The sequence below is a fragment of the Protopterus annectens genome, chromosome 7.part1 (assembly GCF_019279795.1).
Source record: "Protopterus annectens isolate FY-2018-M chromosome 7.part1, PAN1.0, whole genome shotgun sequence".
In the NCBI taxonomy this organism is placed as follows: Eukaryota; Metazoa; Chordata; order Ceratodontiformes; family Protopteridae; genus Protopterus; species Protopterus annectens.
In genome coordinates, this window is record NC_056740.1 from 255,010,141 (window position 1) to 255,028,747 (window position 18,607).

The 18,607-nt window shown below is 40.9% G+C and overlaps 1 protein-coding gene across 2 annotated transcripts in view; it reads right to left on the reverse strand.

The window, feature by feature from the left end:
- CCDC66 (coiled-coil domain containing 66) overlaps nucleotides 1-18,607 on the reverse strand; it is a 1,871,188-nt gene that overhangs the window by 1,777,347 nt on the left and 75,234 nt on the right. For both annotated transcript variants that reach the window (XM_044078704.1, XM_044078703.1), the window contains exon 3: nucleotides 8,653-8,678. In XM_044078704.1, coding sequence (XP_043934639.1) covers nucleotides 8,653-8,678 — 26 coding nt within the window. The remainder of the gene's footprint in view (nucleotides 1-8,652; nucleotides 8,679-18,607) is intronic.

Here is an 18,607-nt window from a genome sequence, read left to right on the forward strand (position 1 = left end):
ATTAAAAACTCTTCCAGTGCTGGTCTTTCAATTAGGATCCCCCTATTTCTTTCTCTTTGCCTATACTCTGATATCAATCCTTAATAGGGAAGACAATCCCTAACCTGCAGTACAAATAAATTCTTAGCCTCTTCGCATTCTATTACCTTTCCCTTTCTAGTTATTTGCTCCCAATACCTTGGTTCCTTTGCTAGTTTCCTCCAATAAATTCCAGCCCCATCTTGCCTATCTGTATCCCTAACCACAGTCATCCCTATCGTCAGGATCTCTTTTCTCCAGTCTTATGTTGGTTTAGTTCTTAGAATACTCCCGGCTATTCTTTAATGAATATAAAACTCTGTATTATTTTTGTTGCTCTCCTTAAGAGTCTGCATCCAAAATCCCAATGAGCCTCTCTCAACCTCCTGTTGCTTGGGAGGAAAAGAAAGTTAAGCTTGTACACTGAGGAAGGAATTACCAGACCACTGGATCCTCTACAATAGCAGCAGCAGATGTTTTTGTAGTTCTAAACTGCTCTTCCTGGCCTTGACCGTGGATGAAATGAGGCTGGCACCAATTTCAATGTTCAAAAAAAATGTGCCTTACCAAAGCATTTTACGTATTTAGTGAGTTTGCCCTGCAGGGAAATTTTAGGCACATACTCTGTTTCTTAAATTCCCTTCTTTCTTCCTTTATTACAATACCAACACCACCCAAAGAGAAAGAACTCAAAGTATAAAGGCAAAAACAGTATAGAAAACCACTCAAATGAATCGACAAGCTGTAAGACACCCATGGAACACTAGAGAAAGCTCCAAAAACATTTAACACAACAAAATGCAAAAGAAGACCGCAGAATTGAAGGTAGTCCTATATATACTGCCTCAGAGTAAACAGACCAAAAATATGCACTGCAATGAAAAACTGAACAGTTACATTGAGAAGAAAATTGTACTAGACTGTGGGTGAGGGGAGGAAAACAGTTCAAATACAGTTGAAAAAAATGGAATAAATTTAACTTGTTCTAGAAGAACTGATGGGAAAAAAAATAGTTCAAACTTGACTAAAATCATGCAGAAATAAATAAGGAGAAATTCTCCAGAATCAAGAAAATAATGTCAGTCTGGGGTCATTTTAACCACTGTGACCACTTCCGAGTATGGCAGAAGAGATATGGACAGGAGTCCTTATCCGCACAACATCATGGACAAGGGAAAGGGTGAAGGTAGCCTAAGGAAATTTTGTGCTGTCGGGATGACTAAATCCTGCTGGCCTTAATCGTTGAGGTAGTGAAGGTGGAACTCCTAATCGCTGGTTAACGCACAAAAAGTAAAAGTGGTTCCTGGAGCAGTCAGCTACATAGAGACAGAGCAGTGTCTTTTTAGTCCATCATGCATTTGATATATATATTTTTTAATAGTCAACCAGATTACAGCTGTGCATTGAACTACAAAGTGTGCCCAAATTTTTGTGTATATTCTTCCTTGTGCCATTTTATATTCACTAGTTTAATGTATAAAAAGCTTACTGGGACAGAAAAACTGAAAGAAAAATGAATGGTAAAAAATGCTTCCCAACGCCAAATCTATCAGGTAAACTCTGGTTCGGTGTCTGGCCTTCACATTTGGATGAACTGTGAAATATAGTCTGCAAATATATTCTAGTCAAGAACTACACTGCTGCACTTTTTAAAGTCAGCAGAAGCATATTAGCTAAAAGGAAAACAGTAATGCTAATGTATTTTCCTAGACTTAGAATAAAATTTTAACAAAAATACATATAACTTTTCTTCCCTCCTTCAGTGAAAGGGTGACCACTTTCTATCTTTTCATTAAATTGTCACTGGAGTGCCTAGTTACGTTCCACCTAGAATTCGGTCACAGAGCTACAATATGTGGTGAGAAGTAACACTATAGTTCAGCAAGGCTTCAAATAATGTGTATGTACAGAATATGTTACTAACCAACAACACACTTTCCCAAATGTAAAACAACCCTTGGGTAATCAGCTGTATAATATCATGTCAACCACTCACTATCCATCAGTTTCACTGATACTTGAACCAATCACCTATGTTGTGCCTTCCATGATGAGGATTTCACCAAGACTGCAGTGCTCAATAACTCTCTAACACAACGTTAACAAACAGCTGAAACTGTGGTGAGGGTCCAAATTCATTCAATGTTCAGTACCTACAAGAAAAGAAATGATCTTACTTTTTTCCTAAAGAAAAATGGCATGTTTCATCCTGATCCTGCTGCAGCAAATAATATGAATAGAGTCAGTTTCACTGCACCCTTAATTACTGGACTAAGATTTAACTGTGGTTGACTGCCAGTACCACTTATTCCCATGATGTGGGGAACACTGTTATTCAATGTTGTTTGTCTGTGTAGTCGCTTTCTTACATATAAGGGAATATAGAGTTTTACTTTGATTCTGCTCGTGGAGAAATACAGAGAAGGTCAGAAGGAGTTGCATTGTGTCGTTGTGGACTTAGAGAAAGCATATGAAAGGGTGCCTAGAGAGGAGTTGTGGTATTCTATGAGGAAGTCGGGAGTGGCAGAGAAGTATGTAAGAGTGGTACAGGATATGTACAGGGGTAGTGTGACATTGGTGAGGACTGCGGTGGGAGTGACAGATACGTTTAAGGTGGAGGTGGGATTACATCAAGGATCAGCTCTGAGCCCTTTCTTATTTGCAGTGGTGATGGACAGGTTGACAGATGAGATTAAACAGGAGGCCCCATGGACTATGATGTTTGCAGATGACATTGTGATATGTAGCGAGAGTAGGGACCAGGTTCAGGAGACCCTGGAGAGGTGGAGATATGCTTTAGAGAGGAGAGGAATGAAGGTCAGCAGGGCTAAAACAGAATATTTGTGTGTAAATGAGAGGGAGGGTAGAGGAATGGTGAGGATGCAGGGAGTAAAGATGGTACAGGTGGATGAGTTTAAGTACTTGGGATCAACAGTTCAGAGTAATGGTGAGTGTGGAAGAGAGGTGAAGAAGAGAGTACAGGCAGGGTGGAATGGGTGGAGAAGAGAGAGTACAGGCAGGGTGGAATGGGTGGAGAAGAGTGTCAGGAGTGATTTGTGACAGACGGGTACCAATAAGAGTGAAAGGGAAGGTCTACAAGAGGGTAGTGAGACCAGCTATGTTATATGGGTTGGAGACGGTAGCATTGTCGAAAAGGCAGGAGTCAGAGCTGGATGTGGCAGAGTTAAAGATGTTAAGATTTGCACTGGGTATGACTAGGATGGACAGGATTAGGAATCAGTATATTAGAGGGTCAGCTCAGGTTGGACAGTTTGGAGACACAGCAAGAGAGGTGAGATTGCGTTGGTTTGGACATGTGCTGAGGAGGGATGCTGGGTATATTGGGAAAAGGATGCTAAGGATGGAGCTGCCAGGTAACAGGAAAAGAGGAAGGCCTAAGATGAGGTTTATGGATGTGGTGAGAGAGGACATGCAGGCGGTTGGTGTGAAAGGGCATGATGCAGAGGACAGGAAGAAATGGAAACAGATGATCCGCTTTGGCAACCCCTAACAGGAACAGCCGAAAGAAGATGATGATGACTTTGATTCTGCTTTTGTGAACTGCAGCCAAGGTAATGCTACTTTCTGCCGCAAAATGATGCAAATGGGGAACGGGAACAATTTCTCATTAATGTGGTGTGCACTCTATCTTCTACTGTGCAACATTCATGTTAGCATATTTAGGTAAGACTGTGGGGGATATCCATGTGGACACATGCAAGCACAAGTGAGGGTTTGCACTTCTGCAAACCTGCTTATTTTTTCACTTTTAATTTATTTTTCATCAGTACTGGATATTACCATTGTATGTATAGGCTCTGATAACATTTCACTGCAGAAGAATTCAATGGTTCTGCCTTTATTTCAAAAATAATCCACAGCAATCTACCCTCCACACGCTTATTATCAGAAACTTTGGGATTTTTCCTCAAACTCTTAACTGCTGTAATGCTTGCTGAGTAAAATAATATTCCAAGCAAATTGTATGAATTTTCAATTCGCTTGTTTATGCATGTGATTTATAACAATACTATAGAGAAAAGCGGATGCAATTTATTTTAATATTTAAAAATCCCCCCACCACAAAAGTCCCACAGAGTTTCCACTAGTACCAATGACCGTTCTCAGCCATGTGTCTGCAAATATAATACCTTCTTCCAGCTGCAGACTCCATACTCTTTTCACAACATATAATAAAAAGTCTGTGTGAAACTTTCACCTTGGTATATGGAATGGCTTTACAGATTCAAACATAATCCAATGACCCAATGCTCAGCAATGAGTTAGCAGCCTGCACTATTATATTATCATGTAGTTTTGTTTCCTGTTTTTTTTTTTTTTTTTTTTTTTAAATACAGAGTAAGGATCTGCAGCAACATCACAAAACCAAGAATTAAATCAATACACTTAGAAAAATGGGGCAAAAAAAAAACAAGCACCCCACTGGCTACAAAGGTTGTAAAAAGTATGTGCCATGCAAGTAAGTGCAAGCTCTGAACTGAGTATATGAACACATGCATTAAAATGTTATTGGAATCTTAAAGCAAATGTCTGCTATGTTTATATGTCACAAACTGAACATAATTATGGGTTTAAGATGCATGTACATGGAGCAGACCAACATTAGTACACACTGAACACTGACAGTCTGTCTACAAAAATGAGACTCCAGAGCTGCAGTGGATATAAAATGTTTACACACCTCTGTTAAAATGCCAGGTTTTTGTGATATAAAAAAGATGAGACCACAATAAATCATTTCAAAACTTTTCAGACCTTTAATGTGACCTATAACCTGTACAATTCAATTGAAAAACAAAGAAATCTGTTAGGGGAAAAAATATAAAAAATAAAAAATGTACAATATGCTGGTTGCATAAGTGTCCACACCCTTAAACTAATACATTGTTGAAGCATCTTTTGATTTAATTACAGCATTCAGTCTTCTTGGGTAGGATCAGCATGGCACATCTTGACTTGGCAATATTTGCCTACTCTTCCTTGCAAAAGCACTCCAAATCTGTCAGATTGCGAGGACATCTGTTGTACACAGCCCTCTTCAGGTCACCCCCCCACAGATTTTCTATTGGATTCAGGTCTGGGCTCTGGCTGGGAGATTCCAAAACTTTAAATTTTCTTCTGGAGAAGCCATTCTTTTGTTGATTTAGATGTATGCTTAGGGGTCACTGTTGTGGTGAAATTCCTCTTCAGCTTTCTAAAAGATGTCTAAAAGTTTTGGGCCAAAAGTGACTGGTATTTGGAATTGTTCATAATTCCCTCCACCTTGACTAAAGTCCCAGTTCCAGCTGAAGAAAAGCAACCCTAAAGCATGACACTGCCACCAATATGCTTCGCCGTGGGGATGGTGTTGTTTTGGTGAGGCGAAGTGTTGTTTTAGCACCTAACACACCTTTTGGAATTGTGGCCAAAATGTTCAACCTTGGTCTCATCAGACCATAACCCATTTTCCCACATGCTTTTGGGAGACTTGATGCATTGTTTTGCAAATTTTAGTCAGGCCTCTATGTTTTTCTGTGTAAGAAAAGGCTTCTGTCTTGCAACCCTACCTCATAGTCCAAACATATGGAGAATATGGGAGTTTGTTGCCACATGTAGTAAATAACCAGTACTTGCCAGAAATTCCTGCAGCTCCTTCAGTGTTGCTGTAGGCAGCCTCCCTGACCAGTTTTCATCCCGTCTTTTCATCAATTTTGGAGAGACGTCCAGTTCTTTGCAATGTCACTGTTAACCCATATTCTCTCCACTTTTTGATGACTGTCTTCACTGTGTTCCATGGTATATCCAATGCTGTGGAAAATTTTTTGTATCCTTCTCCTGACTGATACCTTCTAAAAAAAATAGATCCCTTTGATGCTTTGTAAACTCTCTGCGAACCATGGCTTTTGCTGTAGCAGTCAACTGAGTAAATGTCAGGAAAATCCTACTAGAACAGATGAACTTTATTTGGGGTTAATCAAGTGTGTACCCAAGAATACTGAATGCTGTAATTAAATCAAAAGGTGCTTCAACAAAGTATTACTTTAAGGGTGTGCACTTATGCAACCAGCATACTGTATGTTTTTTATTTTTTATATTTTTCCCCCAACAGATTTGCTTGTTTTTCAGTTGAATTGTACAGGTTATAGGTCACATTAAAGGTGGGAAAAGTTTTGAAATGATTTATTGTGGTCGCATTTTTTGCATCACAAAAACCTGGCATTTTAACAGGGATGTATAAATGTTTTATATCCACTGTATCTAGTACTTTCTAGTATAAAATTGTTTAACTGTATAGCATAAACTTAAAGACAGATGATTGCAGAACAGTTTAAAATAAAACAAAAACATGCTTTTTCCACTACAATAAATACGCATCTGGGGATCAATTAAACTATGTGTAATAACTATAACATGCTGCAGCCAAGTTCTTACACAGCTTGTTTTTACACTACAAGGTCACTGGAAATAATGTCCTCTTGTGCTTCAGTCTGCCTTCTCAATGAATCACTGACAACAGGATTTTCCTCTCAAGTAGTGGCAAACTTGCATTTCTTGGAATATCATTAATAATAAGTATTCTAGAAAACAGCTTAAGCGTCTGTGATTCTTTTCAATATTAGAAGATCAATTCCACACAATTTTGCACATCCCGTGCACGCTGAACACGGTGAATGAACCCAAACTCCAGTGACAACAGCTGAGGTATCTGTTATCAGGTGTAAAGATGAGAGTGACAAGATGCAAAACATAAAAATCCTTAATAGCTTAGGACAAAGAGGTATTCTGACAGCTACCAACACACCCCAGACAGTTATGAGACAATCTCCTGAAATGTTTGAATAAAAAATATGTATGTGCATGTGTGTGGAGTGGCATAAATTATTTGGTTAAAATACAAATAAATACAATCGGTATATCATAATGCATTTATAAATTTCAGGGAGGCAAAGTCAGATTCAGAGAGAAAACAGGAAGTTTGCACTACTTAACTGTGATGGTACGCACACTAACCTTCTACAGCACGGACTGAGCTGCGAACAGAAATAATCAAGTATGTGATGATCACATCGGGCTGGTTCACAGAGGCAGTGATCTTTGAAGCTTGAGAACACAAACACAGGAAGGAGGATGCACAACACGCTGGAAGCTTTGCAGTGGAGCCTGACGTTTGGTGTCAATAATTAATCATTAAATTTCACTTTACTAACTATGCAGTGTGATAAACAAAACACCAAAGTCAATCACACCCACAGAGATGTATGTGATTTACTATTAAATGAACATGTTAACAGTTTCCTGCCTGAGCATATATTCTAGCAAAATACATGCAAAAATAAAGTTTTATCACCTCAAAAAATCACATAATCGTTTACAAAAAGACTACATGACATCAAAAAGCAGCATTAAATATAGAATTTTAATTTCTAAAATACTTGGTTTAAACTTTAATGTAGATCAAAAATGCAGCTGCCCAATAAGGCATTCAGGGGTATACACTGTACACATTATCTCACTACTAGGCACCTGTAAAGAACAAGCACTGCCATACAGTGTACTGGGAGTGTGGCCGTATCTGTACAATGTGCTTACTTACTAATTATTTTTATGGGGGGCAGAAAGCAATAGAATCTTGACTGTCAAGATTCTTTCTGCATTCAGTCTCCCTGGGAAGGCAAATTAGCCAAAGAATGTTCAGTCGCTTCTCCTCGTTCAAATGTTCTGAAACCAATATGTGTCAAGCCCAGGTTACAGGTGCCATTGGCAAGAATCTAACTGCTGTGACGGCCACACTTAAGTACTAATTCTTTACTGTTGTAAGCTGAAGAGAAAATTAGTTTGCAGATGACTTGCAATATATTTTATTATTTGCATTAACAAACAGAAATGTTTATTTTTTTTTTCTGTTCCTCCTCTGTCCTTCATGATGCAGGTCCTGGATGCTAGTACCTGCCCGTTTTGGATCTAGCAGCTATCTCCTTGCCTCTCCTGGGCTTCACTCTGGTGGTGCTGGGACCATTCATGGAGCTAGGTACCTGTGGGCTCAGTACATCTGTGCTTTCCATCCAGGCGATTACTTATAACCAACCCATTTTTCCCCTCCTTCACAGAACTAATGGCATGTCTGTTGGACAGGTGTGCAATGGAGACATGCTGCATATTCCCCCATCTCTGAGGTAGCTCAGCCATGTCTCAACCCTGTTCCCCTCTTTACACATGCATTCTAATGTGCTTTCCTAGTCTCCACCAGGGATAGACACATTAGATGCCCAGAGGTCCACCAACCCATCCACCTGTGATGGTAACGCCCGTCCCTCCCTGCAGCTTCCATTAGTATCACAAGCAGCTAATCAAACCCGGGTCGCCTGGTTCATAGTTAGGATTTTATCCCTTTACATCCACCACAGCAGCCAATGGAAATTAAAATGTTTTCCTTGCAAAATGTTTTTATAATATTTTTAATATTGTGTCAATAATGATATCAAAGTTGCTTCATTATCCCCGAAAAGAACAAGGAATATTGCTACTAAAAATAAACTGCAGTCTTGCAGCTGCAGCTTTTAAATGAAAAATCTGTGTTAAATACTTCAGTAGCATAAATATTTGAATAAATAATTGTTCTTGTTTTCTACTTACCTTCTTTGCTTCTTTAGGCTGAGAATCTGCAAGAGAATTAAGATAAAGATTAAAATACAGAATAACCAAAGATTTTTGTAGCTAGTATTCAAATTAAGATTCTGTAAAACTGACATACTACTTTATTACCTTCAAGCTGACAACTTACTTATGTTCTAAGTAATCAGGTTTATATACCCTTGACCACTATGGTGACAGTCAAACAGTGATGGACAGGTGATGTGCTGCTGCAAGTTCTATATTAAACCAAGTACTACAATGACCAACCATGCACCAGGAAAAGCACTAGTAAAACCTACAGCTCAGTCCACTGAATTTCAAAACACTCCTACAGGACTTCATAAGTAAAGAGAGGTGATGCTCTTAAATGACTGTACTATTTACATGACTCATGCATGCCCTGTTTGTTTTAGGTCTCACACAGGTGCTACCTAACTGGCCGAGGACTTCCTAGTTAAAAATAGTTAACAGAGGCCATCTGTGCCTTGCCAATAACCACCTTGAAACTCTACCACCCTTTCCAAGGAGGGCAATGCCTGTAAATCATAGTAAGTGAGTAAATGTAAGAATACCCATCCAGTTGTCTAAGCTACGATTAAAGGAGGACTGGAAACTGCATTTCTTGATGTATAGGGAAGCCTAACTCAGAGCAGAAGGAGGTGCTGGGTGATGGATCTCTCTCTCGCTCTCTCCATCTTGTTTTATTTATTTCCTTATACAGATTGAGACTTCTTGTTCTAATGCTGGCTGCACGGTAAAGTGAGGCACAGAATCCACCCCCCAGCAGCACAGACAACAGTGTGTACAGGGACATGGATTCCAGTCTCTCCTGGTGGCCAAGATTTTTGACACCAGAAATAATTTTTATTAGGAACATCAACATTTTAAGTTTTTTGATGTGCTTAGTAAGGTGCATGCCAAACGGTGAGTTATATTCTATAATGGGTCTTTTACCAGGGCAGAGTGTTAAGGGAGACGAGACTTCCTTGGATTTAGAAGAGATGCCTTTGACAATCAGTTGTAATATACTGAAGAATTAATGAATACAAATGCCATATGGAGTCTAAAGGAAAGGAAGCAGACAGCCCACAGCTCCAATAATGGACTCTTGATAGATTGATAAAAGCAGTAACTTTAAGCAATTTGCTCTTTCCTGGAAGGGATAGTACTGTATATGCCTTGGTGTTTAAGCCCTTTTTCTGTACTAGGAATTGCCTCATGTTAATTCATTATGAAGGGTATAAGTATCTTGGGTTGTCTTGACAATACACTCAGCCTGCAGTCATCAGAAAAATTGGTAAATCAGAGATCAGTGTCACCAGTTTTGATGTCAGACAAAGAAATTACAAACAGGAGGGGTCCAACGCAGATCTCTGGTGGGTACCACTAATCACCTCCCCTCTGACCGAGGAGGCACTGCCAACTCTAACAGTATGTGTTATGTTTTTTTTTTCTTTTTTTTTTTTAAGCACCTTTACTCAATTATTACTTAAGATATAGGCACCCATACATTAACAGAAAAGAAAAAAATATATAACATTGTTGCCCATTGATGCACATTAAACATTACATTATTTCTTTCTTTGTAAGACCAGTTTTCTTCAGTTCAGCATTTCATAAATCATTGCATTTCTGTTTTTCCTTAAACCATAACTCCTTATCCTGAACATTATTCTGCTTATATTTTCACCCAAATTCCATTTATTTCTATGTAATTTGTTCCCTCCTTTTTTTTTCTAAAGATCCCTCTTCTAGTTCTTTTATCTCATTTGCAATATTCAATACTTTAAATACATTTGATTTAGATTCTGATTTCCATTTTCTAGTAATGGCTTTTTTTGGCAGCCAAAAGAATTAACAAGGCCTAACTATGTTTAGGCAATTCAGATCTTGTGTTCCAGCTCAAAAAAAAAATGAATCAGTGACATTTGACCCCCCCAATACTTCTGACAGAATACTCTGTATGGAATTGTTAAAATCTGCCAATTCATTACACTCCCAAAAACTTGTTTTGTCCTCATCATGCCTCCAAAATTTGCTATCCATCTGAGGAATTTTTTTTTAAAGTCTACGCAGATATTTTTATACCACACACTTCCAAGCAAAAATCCTAAACCGTCTGGACTTTGTTGTGTTCTTGGGAGCCAAATATATGTTCTGCCATTGCAAACTGCTTTTCCAGTCTCTCTTCCCAATCTTTTTTAAGCTCCTCTAATAAATTCTTCTCTAATGTGTGCTGTTTTCTCAAGACTGTTATCCATCTTACCACACAGGTGTCAATGTTTAATGTCATTAGCTCATTTATGAGTCCATCAGGAGGTATGGTGTCAAATGTCTTGGCCAAATCAAGATACACAGCATGGCCTGTAGGACTACTTTCTACCACCTGCATGACCTTTTCAAAGATGTAATATTTAGCAGGCATAGACTACGCTTTACGAATCAGAGTTGCTGTGGATCAAGCCTAATCAGATTTTCTGAGGTCATGATTTATGAGGTCAGTAATGATGGGGCCATGAATTTACAGATAAGACTCATAAGGATGATATGTCTGTAGTTTCCAGAGCCCATGGTGGGTTCAAACATTATGAAGGTGTGTCATTACCACAGCGCATCAGGAATCAGGGGTACTGTCTGTTAATAGGCTAAAACAGTTTAAGGAGATGGATCGGCAAGTGCATGTTTAATGCTATTTACTAAACAGCCCCATATATTGTTGCGACCCATGGATAAGGTGTTTCTGGTCTTCGTACTTTAAGAACATTATACTTGATTATGGGAGGGAAGTGACTCAAGGATAACTAGAGTTGAGATGTTAGCATCAGGGAAGAAGCTGGCAGAAAACTTGTTTGCTAATATGTTAGAGGGGACAACATACTAGACCTGATCATTACCAACATGGGGACTCTATGCTCCACACCAGAAGTATATCCCTCATTGGTAAGATCAGACCATAAATGAATTTCACTGGATGTCCACATCCCGACCCCACCCCGAGCCCAGAAAACCACAGTGAAAAACTTCTCAAAAGCGAACTTCTCACTTCTCAAAACCGAAGTGGAATCCTTCAAGGCCCCAAGGCCAGTGGAAACTATGGCCCAAACTGCAGAATCCTATATAAACGCATTCTACGGACATCTCCAGGAATGCATGGATCATGCTATCCCAAACAAAACCAAGACCCAATCATCCAAAGGCAGGCGTCCAGTCTGGTGGACCCCTGCCATAAATAAACTGTACAACAGAAGGAGGAAGCTACTACATGATAGAGCAAAATCCCTAATAGGAAGGCATCTCTGATCAGTACTAGCAAAAAATTACGATCCCTCATAAAATCCTCCAAGGCCAGCTTCGAGAGAAAAATTGCACAGGACACCAAAGACAATCATAAGGCTTTTTTCAGTTATGTTAGAAACCTGGGATGCAACTCCCAGACTTGTTCCGAGTTGATTCTAAACAACAAAAAATACACTGAACCCACAGACATCGCCAATATCCTGGCAGACGGGTTCAGTGCAAACGTCCCTCCCCCCCCCAAAAGAGCAAGTATCTATCCCAGCAGAGGGCTGCCTCCCAAACATCTCTGATGCTCAGGTGAAGGCTGCCCTCTAAAAGCAAAAAACACTGCTTCCATGGGACCAGATGGCGTCCCAGGTTGCGTCCTACATGAACTCCAAGAGGAACTAATCCCTCAAATAAAACAGCTATACAATCTCAGCCTCACTACAGGATATGTGCCCACAGAATGGCGTACAGCAACAGTGGTCCCACTCCACAAAGGTGGAGCCTCTACGGACCCTGGAAACTATCGCCCTATACGCCTGACTAGTTTAGTCTGCAAGGCTATGGAGAGGATCATCATGGAGCTCATAAACAAAGACATTGGGGACCTACAGACACTAGATCCTACCCAGTTCGGCTTTGTCAAGGGCAGATCCTGCCTTTTGAACCTGGTTGACTTCTTCAAAACATTCAGCAAAGCCATAGATGAAGGGAAGGTAGTCCACACAGCCTATCTGGACCTTGCAAAGGCATTTGACACAATACCCCACTCGGGCATCATAGATAAGCTATCCAGCTTAAATATAAACCCCTATGTCACAAGATGGGTCGCAAACTGGCTCAAAGACAGAACCCACAGAGTGAGAGTTGCTGGAGCCATGTCCGACTCGAAACCGGTCACAAGTGGCGTCCCACAGGGTTCTGTCCTGGGACCACTCTTGTTCGGTATATACTTTTCTGAGGTACAGGCAAACGTGGGAGGACTATGGCTCACCAAGTTCTGAGCGACTGCAAACTGGGCGCCATAATCAACTCTCCAGCTGACACAAACATCCTTCAAAAAGGTCTCACAGAGACAGATAACTGGTGCCAGCACCATGGTTTAAAGCTAAACGCCAAAAAATGTATAGTCATACCCTTTGGCAAAACAATGTGCCCACAAATTACCACATAGGCGGAAACCCATTAAGTACAGAGAAAGCTATTAGGGACCTGGGGACCCAAGTTGATAGCAATCTCTCCTTTGAAAACCACATTGCCAAAGTGGTTAGAAAGACCTTCTACATAGCCCACCTCATCACGAAGGGTTTCACATCTAGATCAAGAGAGGTAATCGTGCCCCTTTATTCATCCCTCATCAGGCCCATCATAGAATACAATGCCCCTTTGGGATGTACCTTACCCGACACCTGCAGCAATTAGAAAGACCCCAAAAGTATCTCACCAAGAGGATCAAGGGTCTCAAACAGATGCCATATGCTGCTCGGTTAAAAACTCCAGCTCTACTCAGTTGCATACCGCCTACTTGAGGCGATCTATGCCTGACATACAAAGCTATGTCAAATCCAGAATTAATGGACATGCTCCACCTCAGTAAATCTAAATCCCTTAGAGCCACACGCTCGAGGGACTTGAACCTCAGCACAGAAATAAATAGAACTTGCTGGAGGGACAGGTTCATAACCCAGAGGCTCCCTTCGCTCTGGAATAGAATTCCAGTTAACGTGAGGCAGAGCACCTCACTGAATCTCTTCAAGAAGAATCTCGATAGGTGGATGGGGGATCGTAGGTTTGTCCCAGGGATTACTCCCGTGTCACTATTGGACAGAGAGACAGTAAACTAAACCTTAAAAAGGACACAGTATACTCAAATCAAGGGGTGGTGTAAGCCATACAGAATCGGGCTAGGCTTATAATTGCCCCAGGGCAGATAGCCTGGTATGAACCTATGAACAATGCCTTTCAGATTTGAGTGGGAGGCACCATTATGAAAACATTCATAGTAGCACAGTGAATTATTTCTAAATTTTCTATTGTAACTGGAGAAAGACTTGTAGTTATTATTTGCTTCAGTTGCTAGCCCGAGTTCCTAGGATGCTTTGTTGGTCTTTTGGTTGCTTTCAGTTTTAGTGACTTTTTTATATTACCTTCATGCACAGGGGGTTCTGACCTTATATGGTAAATGCAAATTCTTCCTTCTGTTATGCAGTCTGTTTACAGTGACTGACCACCAGGGTGTTTTCTTTTGGAATTTACCACTCCATTTGGTTTTAGAGGGGACTGCTGGGTCAATGAATTTGCCTAAACAGACAAAGATTGTTAGAGCAGCTGGCTGCATATTTCAGGCCAAATGCGATGTTTTTGAAGACATTAAATAAAGTGGTGTTGGTTACTAGGAGATTGGATGTTTTGAGGGTAAATGTAACTAGTAGGTGGACTGAGGGACCAGTTAGGCGGAGGGAGCAGGCTGGAGCTAAGTTTATGAGAATCTGGTCAAGAAAATTCTTGCCCTTGGTAGGTCTGAAGACAAGTTGATCCAGGGATTTCTTGTTAATCCAAGCCAGCAAATGTTAAGCATACCCTACACTGACAGTGCAAGTACTCCAGTCCATGGAAGAATAGTTGATGTCATCAAGGATAGCATTAATGAGCCATTGCTTATAGGTATACATTCAAACAATGCCAGAATTTTTCATGACTGTGTGACACCACTGATAGGGATCAATAACAAGCTACAAGTTGGAAGTTTGACTTCCCTAAGGTGAGCCAGACTTCTAGGAGTTCACTGGGAATTATACGGGCATCACCTTTGAAGGGATACTGCCAATGATGAACACAAATACTGCCACAGTTACCAGTGGGTTTAAAGACATGGTAGGCACAAAATTCAGGGCCCAGAGGGGATGCGCTCTTTACATTTCAACCAACACAAACATGGGCAGGTTCCAGCTGCAAACATGCCTCCAAATCAGACAGTTTACTGTTAAGACTTCTGAAAATGAGAAGGGCCACCTTGATGATATCCAATTTGGGATATGACTTGCTTGCTAGATTAAAATGTTCATTGGATGAACTCTGCATAAAAAAGGCACAATAGAGGCAGCATAGGCTATGGCCACTATGAAGAAACCATTCAACAAGAGACACAAACTGTCTTCTGCAAAGCAATTTGGACTGTTGATTATCTTGTCCCAGGGTGACACAAACTGAATCTTCCTGGAATGACACCAGATAATTGCTGAATCCAAGTATCTTCTCCTTGAATCTTGGCATTAATCTCAGTGAAGGGAGGATACCATTCAAAACCAGAGTGTTACCTTCATTGAAGCTTGTGTAGCAACCTCCAGTATATCCTCCTGATGGTTTTCAATGGTTTTTGTGTCTGGTCATTTACTCCCACATTGACTATTATGTCATAGTCACATTTCTTGTGGAGAATTTTCCTGACAGCCCTTTTCATACCTGCACTTCTGGATCCTGAGAGACAGACACCTGTAACTCTACACTTGAGTGTGGAGTCTGAGTATCTAACAATAGAGTCCTCAACTACCAAGATACTTCCAGAAGTTGCTTTAGGAGTACTAGACATGGGAGTGTTGTGTTGGTGGCATGTTGATGGGTGTGTATGTGCATTTGAGGGGGTTTGTCAATGCACAATTTTAAGACTTCTTCTAGGAGGCGTGGGTAGTGAATAGTACGACAGTTTTGTGTTCTCTGTATGATATGTTAAATTTATGTGTGGGAGCTATAAAAGTATAATGCTAATTGCATGCATCAGGCTGGGAAACTGATGCTTTCAAATTTGCTAGGTATTAACCCCTTTCACAGGCAGAATCATCTAGTTTAAACAGGAGTTAATTTCCAGTAACTATGAGGCAGTTTGTTAGGACACCAAGTGCTAGAAGAATGTCAACAGAAAGAGAGCTAGTCTCGTGTCTCTGCATGATGTCAAATGGTACTGTGACAGAACCTCGAACAGGGATAAGAAAAGTGTTACAAAAGTGAGGTTACTGGGCCTCACTGACAATTCTGAGCACCAAGTAAAGACTAAGCAGCTGGTAGCAGATTTGTGCAAACCAGAGCAATAAGGTTTTGCGCGGAGCACAATAGTACACAGTGCTTGTAAAATTATATCAGTACCAAGGGAAAATTCTGACTTCCCTGCAGTACCTGTTACCTTGCTACAACTCGGGCAGTTGTGTGTTCTGATGAGAAGCAGCTATAATTTTTGAGCCAATACTGTTCACCTACCTAGAAATAGCAACAATAAATCTACTTTCAGTAGAATAAACACTACTCTATCCAGGACAGCACCAACTCCAAGTCAGGACAAGCTCTTACCAAGATAAGTTTTAAATAATTAAGTGAAATAAAACAGGTAGCAGTACAAAATCAGCAGAAATAGTTAAACAGCTTTAAGTGCAATATAAAAATACAAAAGCAAACTTTCTGGAGCCTTTTGATACAGCAGAAGTAAAAAAAAAAAAAACACGCAATTTCCTCAGCGAATGCTCATGGACACAGCTCTCTGCAGTCTTACTGGAAAGGCAGTAAGAGTACAGCTGATCACAATATAAAGCAAGCAAATTTATTTTGCTTTAGTAACATGCATCAGACTAACATTTCTGATGTCTAAACTTGCAGAATACCCCTACAACTGCAAACATAAAAGCACTGGTTTACTTAGCAGACAGATATGAATGGTACTTGTTTAAAATAATTTTTTGACTGGTGGTCAAGAAGCTACAGACAGAATTACATGTAATGTCAAGACAAATACCCATATCTCCCTCTTGGCTTCTTTAGGTATAATAGCATTACATCTAGTGCTCTCTTCACCAAAACAGCATAAGATCATAGGTTCATACTAGGCGGCTATCTGTCCCTAGGGCATTTATAAGCCTAGCCAGAATGTGTTTGGCTTTCGCCACCCATTTTAAATTTATTTTGCTATGCCCTTTTTCGAGGTTAGTATACTGTGCCTCTGTCTAACAGTGACACAGAAGTGATCTCCCATCCACTCATCAAGATTCCTCTTGAAGAGAGTCAATGAGGGACTCTGCCTAACCTGGACTGGGATTTTATTCCAGAGTGAAGGGAGCCTCTGGGTTATGAATCTGTCCCTCCAGCATGTCCTATTTATTTCAGTGCTGAGGTTCAAGTCTCTCAAGCGCGTAGCTCGATGGGATTTGGATTTTCTGAGGTGCAGCATGTCCATTAATTCCGGGCTGGACATGGCTTTATACGTCAGGCACAGATCGCCTCTGAACAGGCGGTATGACACTGAGTAGAGCTGGAGTTTCTTTAACCAGGCAGCATATGGCATCTGTTTGAGCCCTTTGATCCTCTTGGTGAGGTACTTTTGGGGTCTTTCCGGTTGCTGCAGGTGTCTGGTAAGGTACATCCCAAAAGGGGCATTGTACTCAATTATGGGCCTGATGAGGGATGAGTAAAGAGGCACGATGACCTCCCCTGATCTAGATGTGAATCCCTTCATGATTAGGTGGGCTATACAAAATGTTTTTCTAACCACTTTGGCCACGTGGTTGTCAAATGAGAGATTGCTATCAACTTGGGTCCCCAGGTCCCTAATTACTTCTGTACTTAATGGATTACCACCTATGTGGTAATTTGTGGGCACTTTGTTTTTGCCAAAGGGGATGACTATACACTTTTTGGCATTTAGCTTGAGGCCATGGCTCTGGCACCAGTTGTCTGTTTCTATGAGGCCCTTATGGAGGATGCTTGTGTCAGCTGGAGAGTTGATTATGGCGCCCAGTTTGCAGTCATCTGCGAACTTGGTCAGCCACAGTCCTTCCGTGTTGGCCTGTACCTTCGAAAAATATATACCGAACAAGAGAGGTCCCAGGACTGAGCCTTGTGGGACACCACTTGTAACTGGTTTGGAGTCTGACATGGCTCCAGCAATTCTAACCATGTGGGTTCTGTCCTTGAGCCAGTTTGCAATCCATCTAGTGACATAGGGGTTTATATTTAAGCTGGTGAGCTTATCTATAATGCCTGAGTGGGGTATTGTATCAAAGACTTTTGTGAGGTCCAGGTAGGCTGTGTGGACAACCTTCCCCTCGTCAATGGCATGGTGACTGTTTCAAAGAAATCAACCAGGTTTAAGAGGCAGGATCTGCCCTTAACAAAGCCGAACTGGGTAGGATCCAGTGTCTGTAGGTCCCCAATATCTTTATTTATGAGGTCCATGATGATCCTTTCCATAGCTTTGCAGACCAAGCTAGTCAGGCTTATGGGGCGATAGTTTCCAGGATCATAAGAGAATACTAGGCTAATGGCCCTAGGGCCCTTACAAGCCTAGCAAAAAGTTTATCCCCAAAAAAGAAACCTCAATCAGCACCTGTCGCCCCACTAATGAGGGACACAGGTGGAACCCCTAGGACAAATTTGTGGTTTCCCATCCACTCATCAAGGATGTGCTGTCGCCCCACTAATGAGGGACACAGGTGGAACCCCTAGGACAAATTTGTGGTTTCCCATCCACTCATCAAGGATGTGCTGGAAGAGGGTCAGCGATGTACTTTGACGTGTATGAGGAGTCTATTCCAGAGACGGGGCAGCCTCTGGGAGACAAACTTGTCTCTCCAGCAGGTTCTGTTAATGTCACATATTAGACTTAAGCCTTTCGACCGGGTAATGCGCGAGG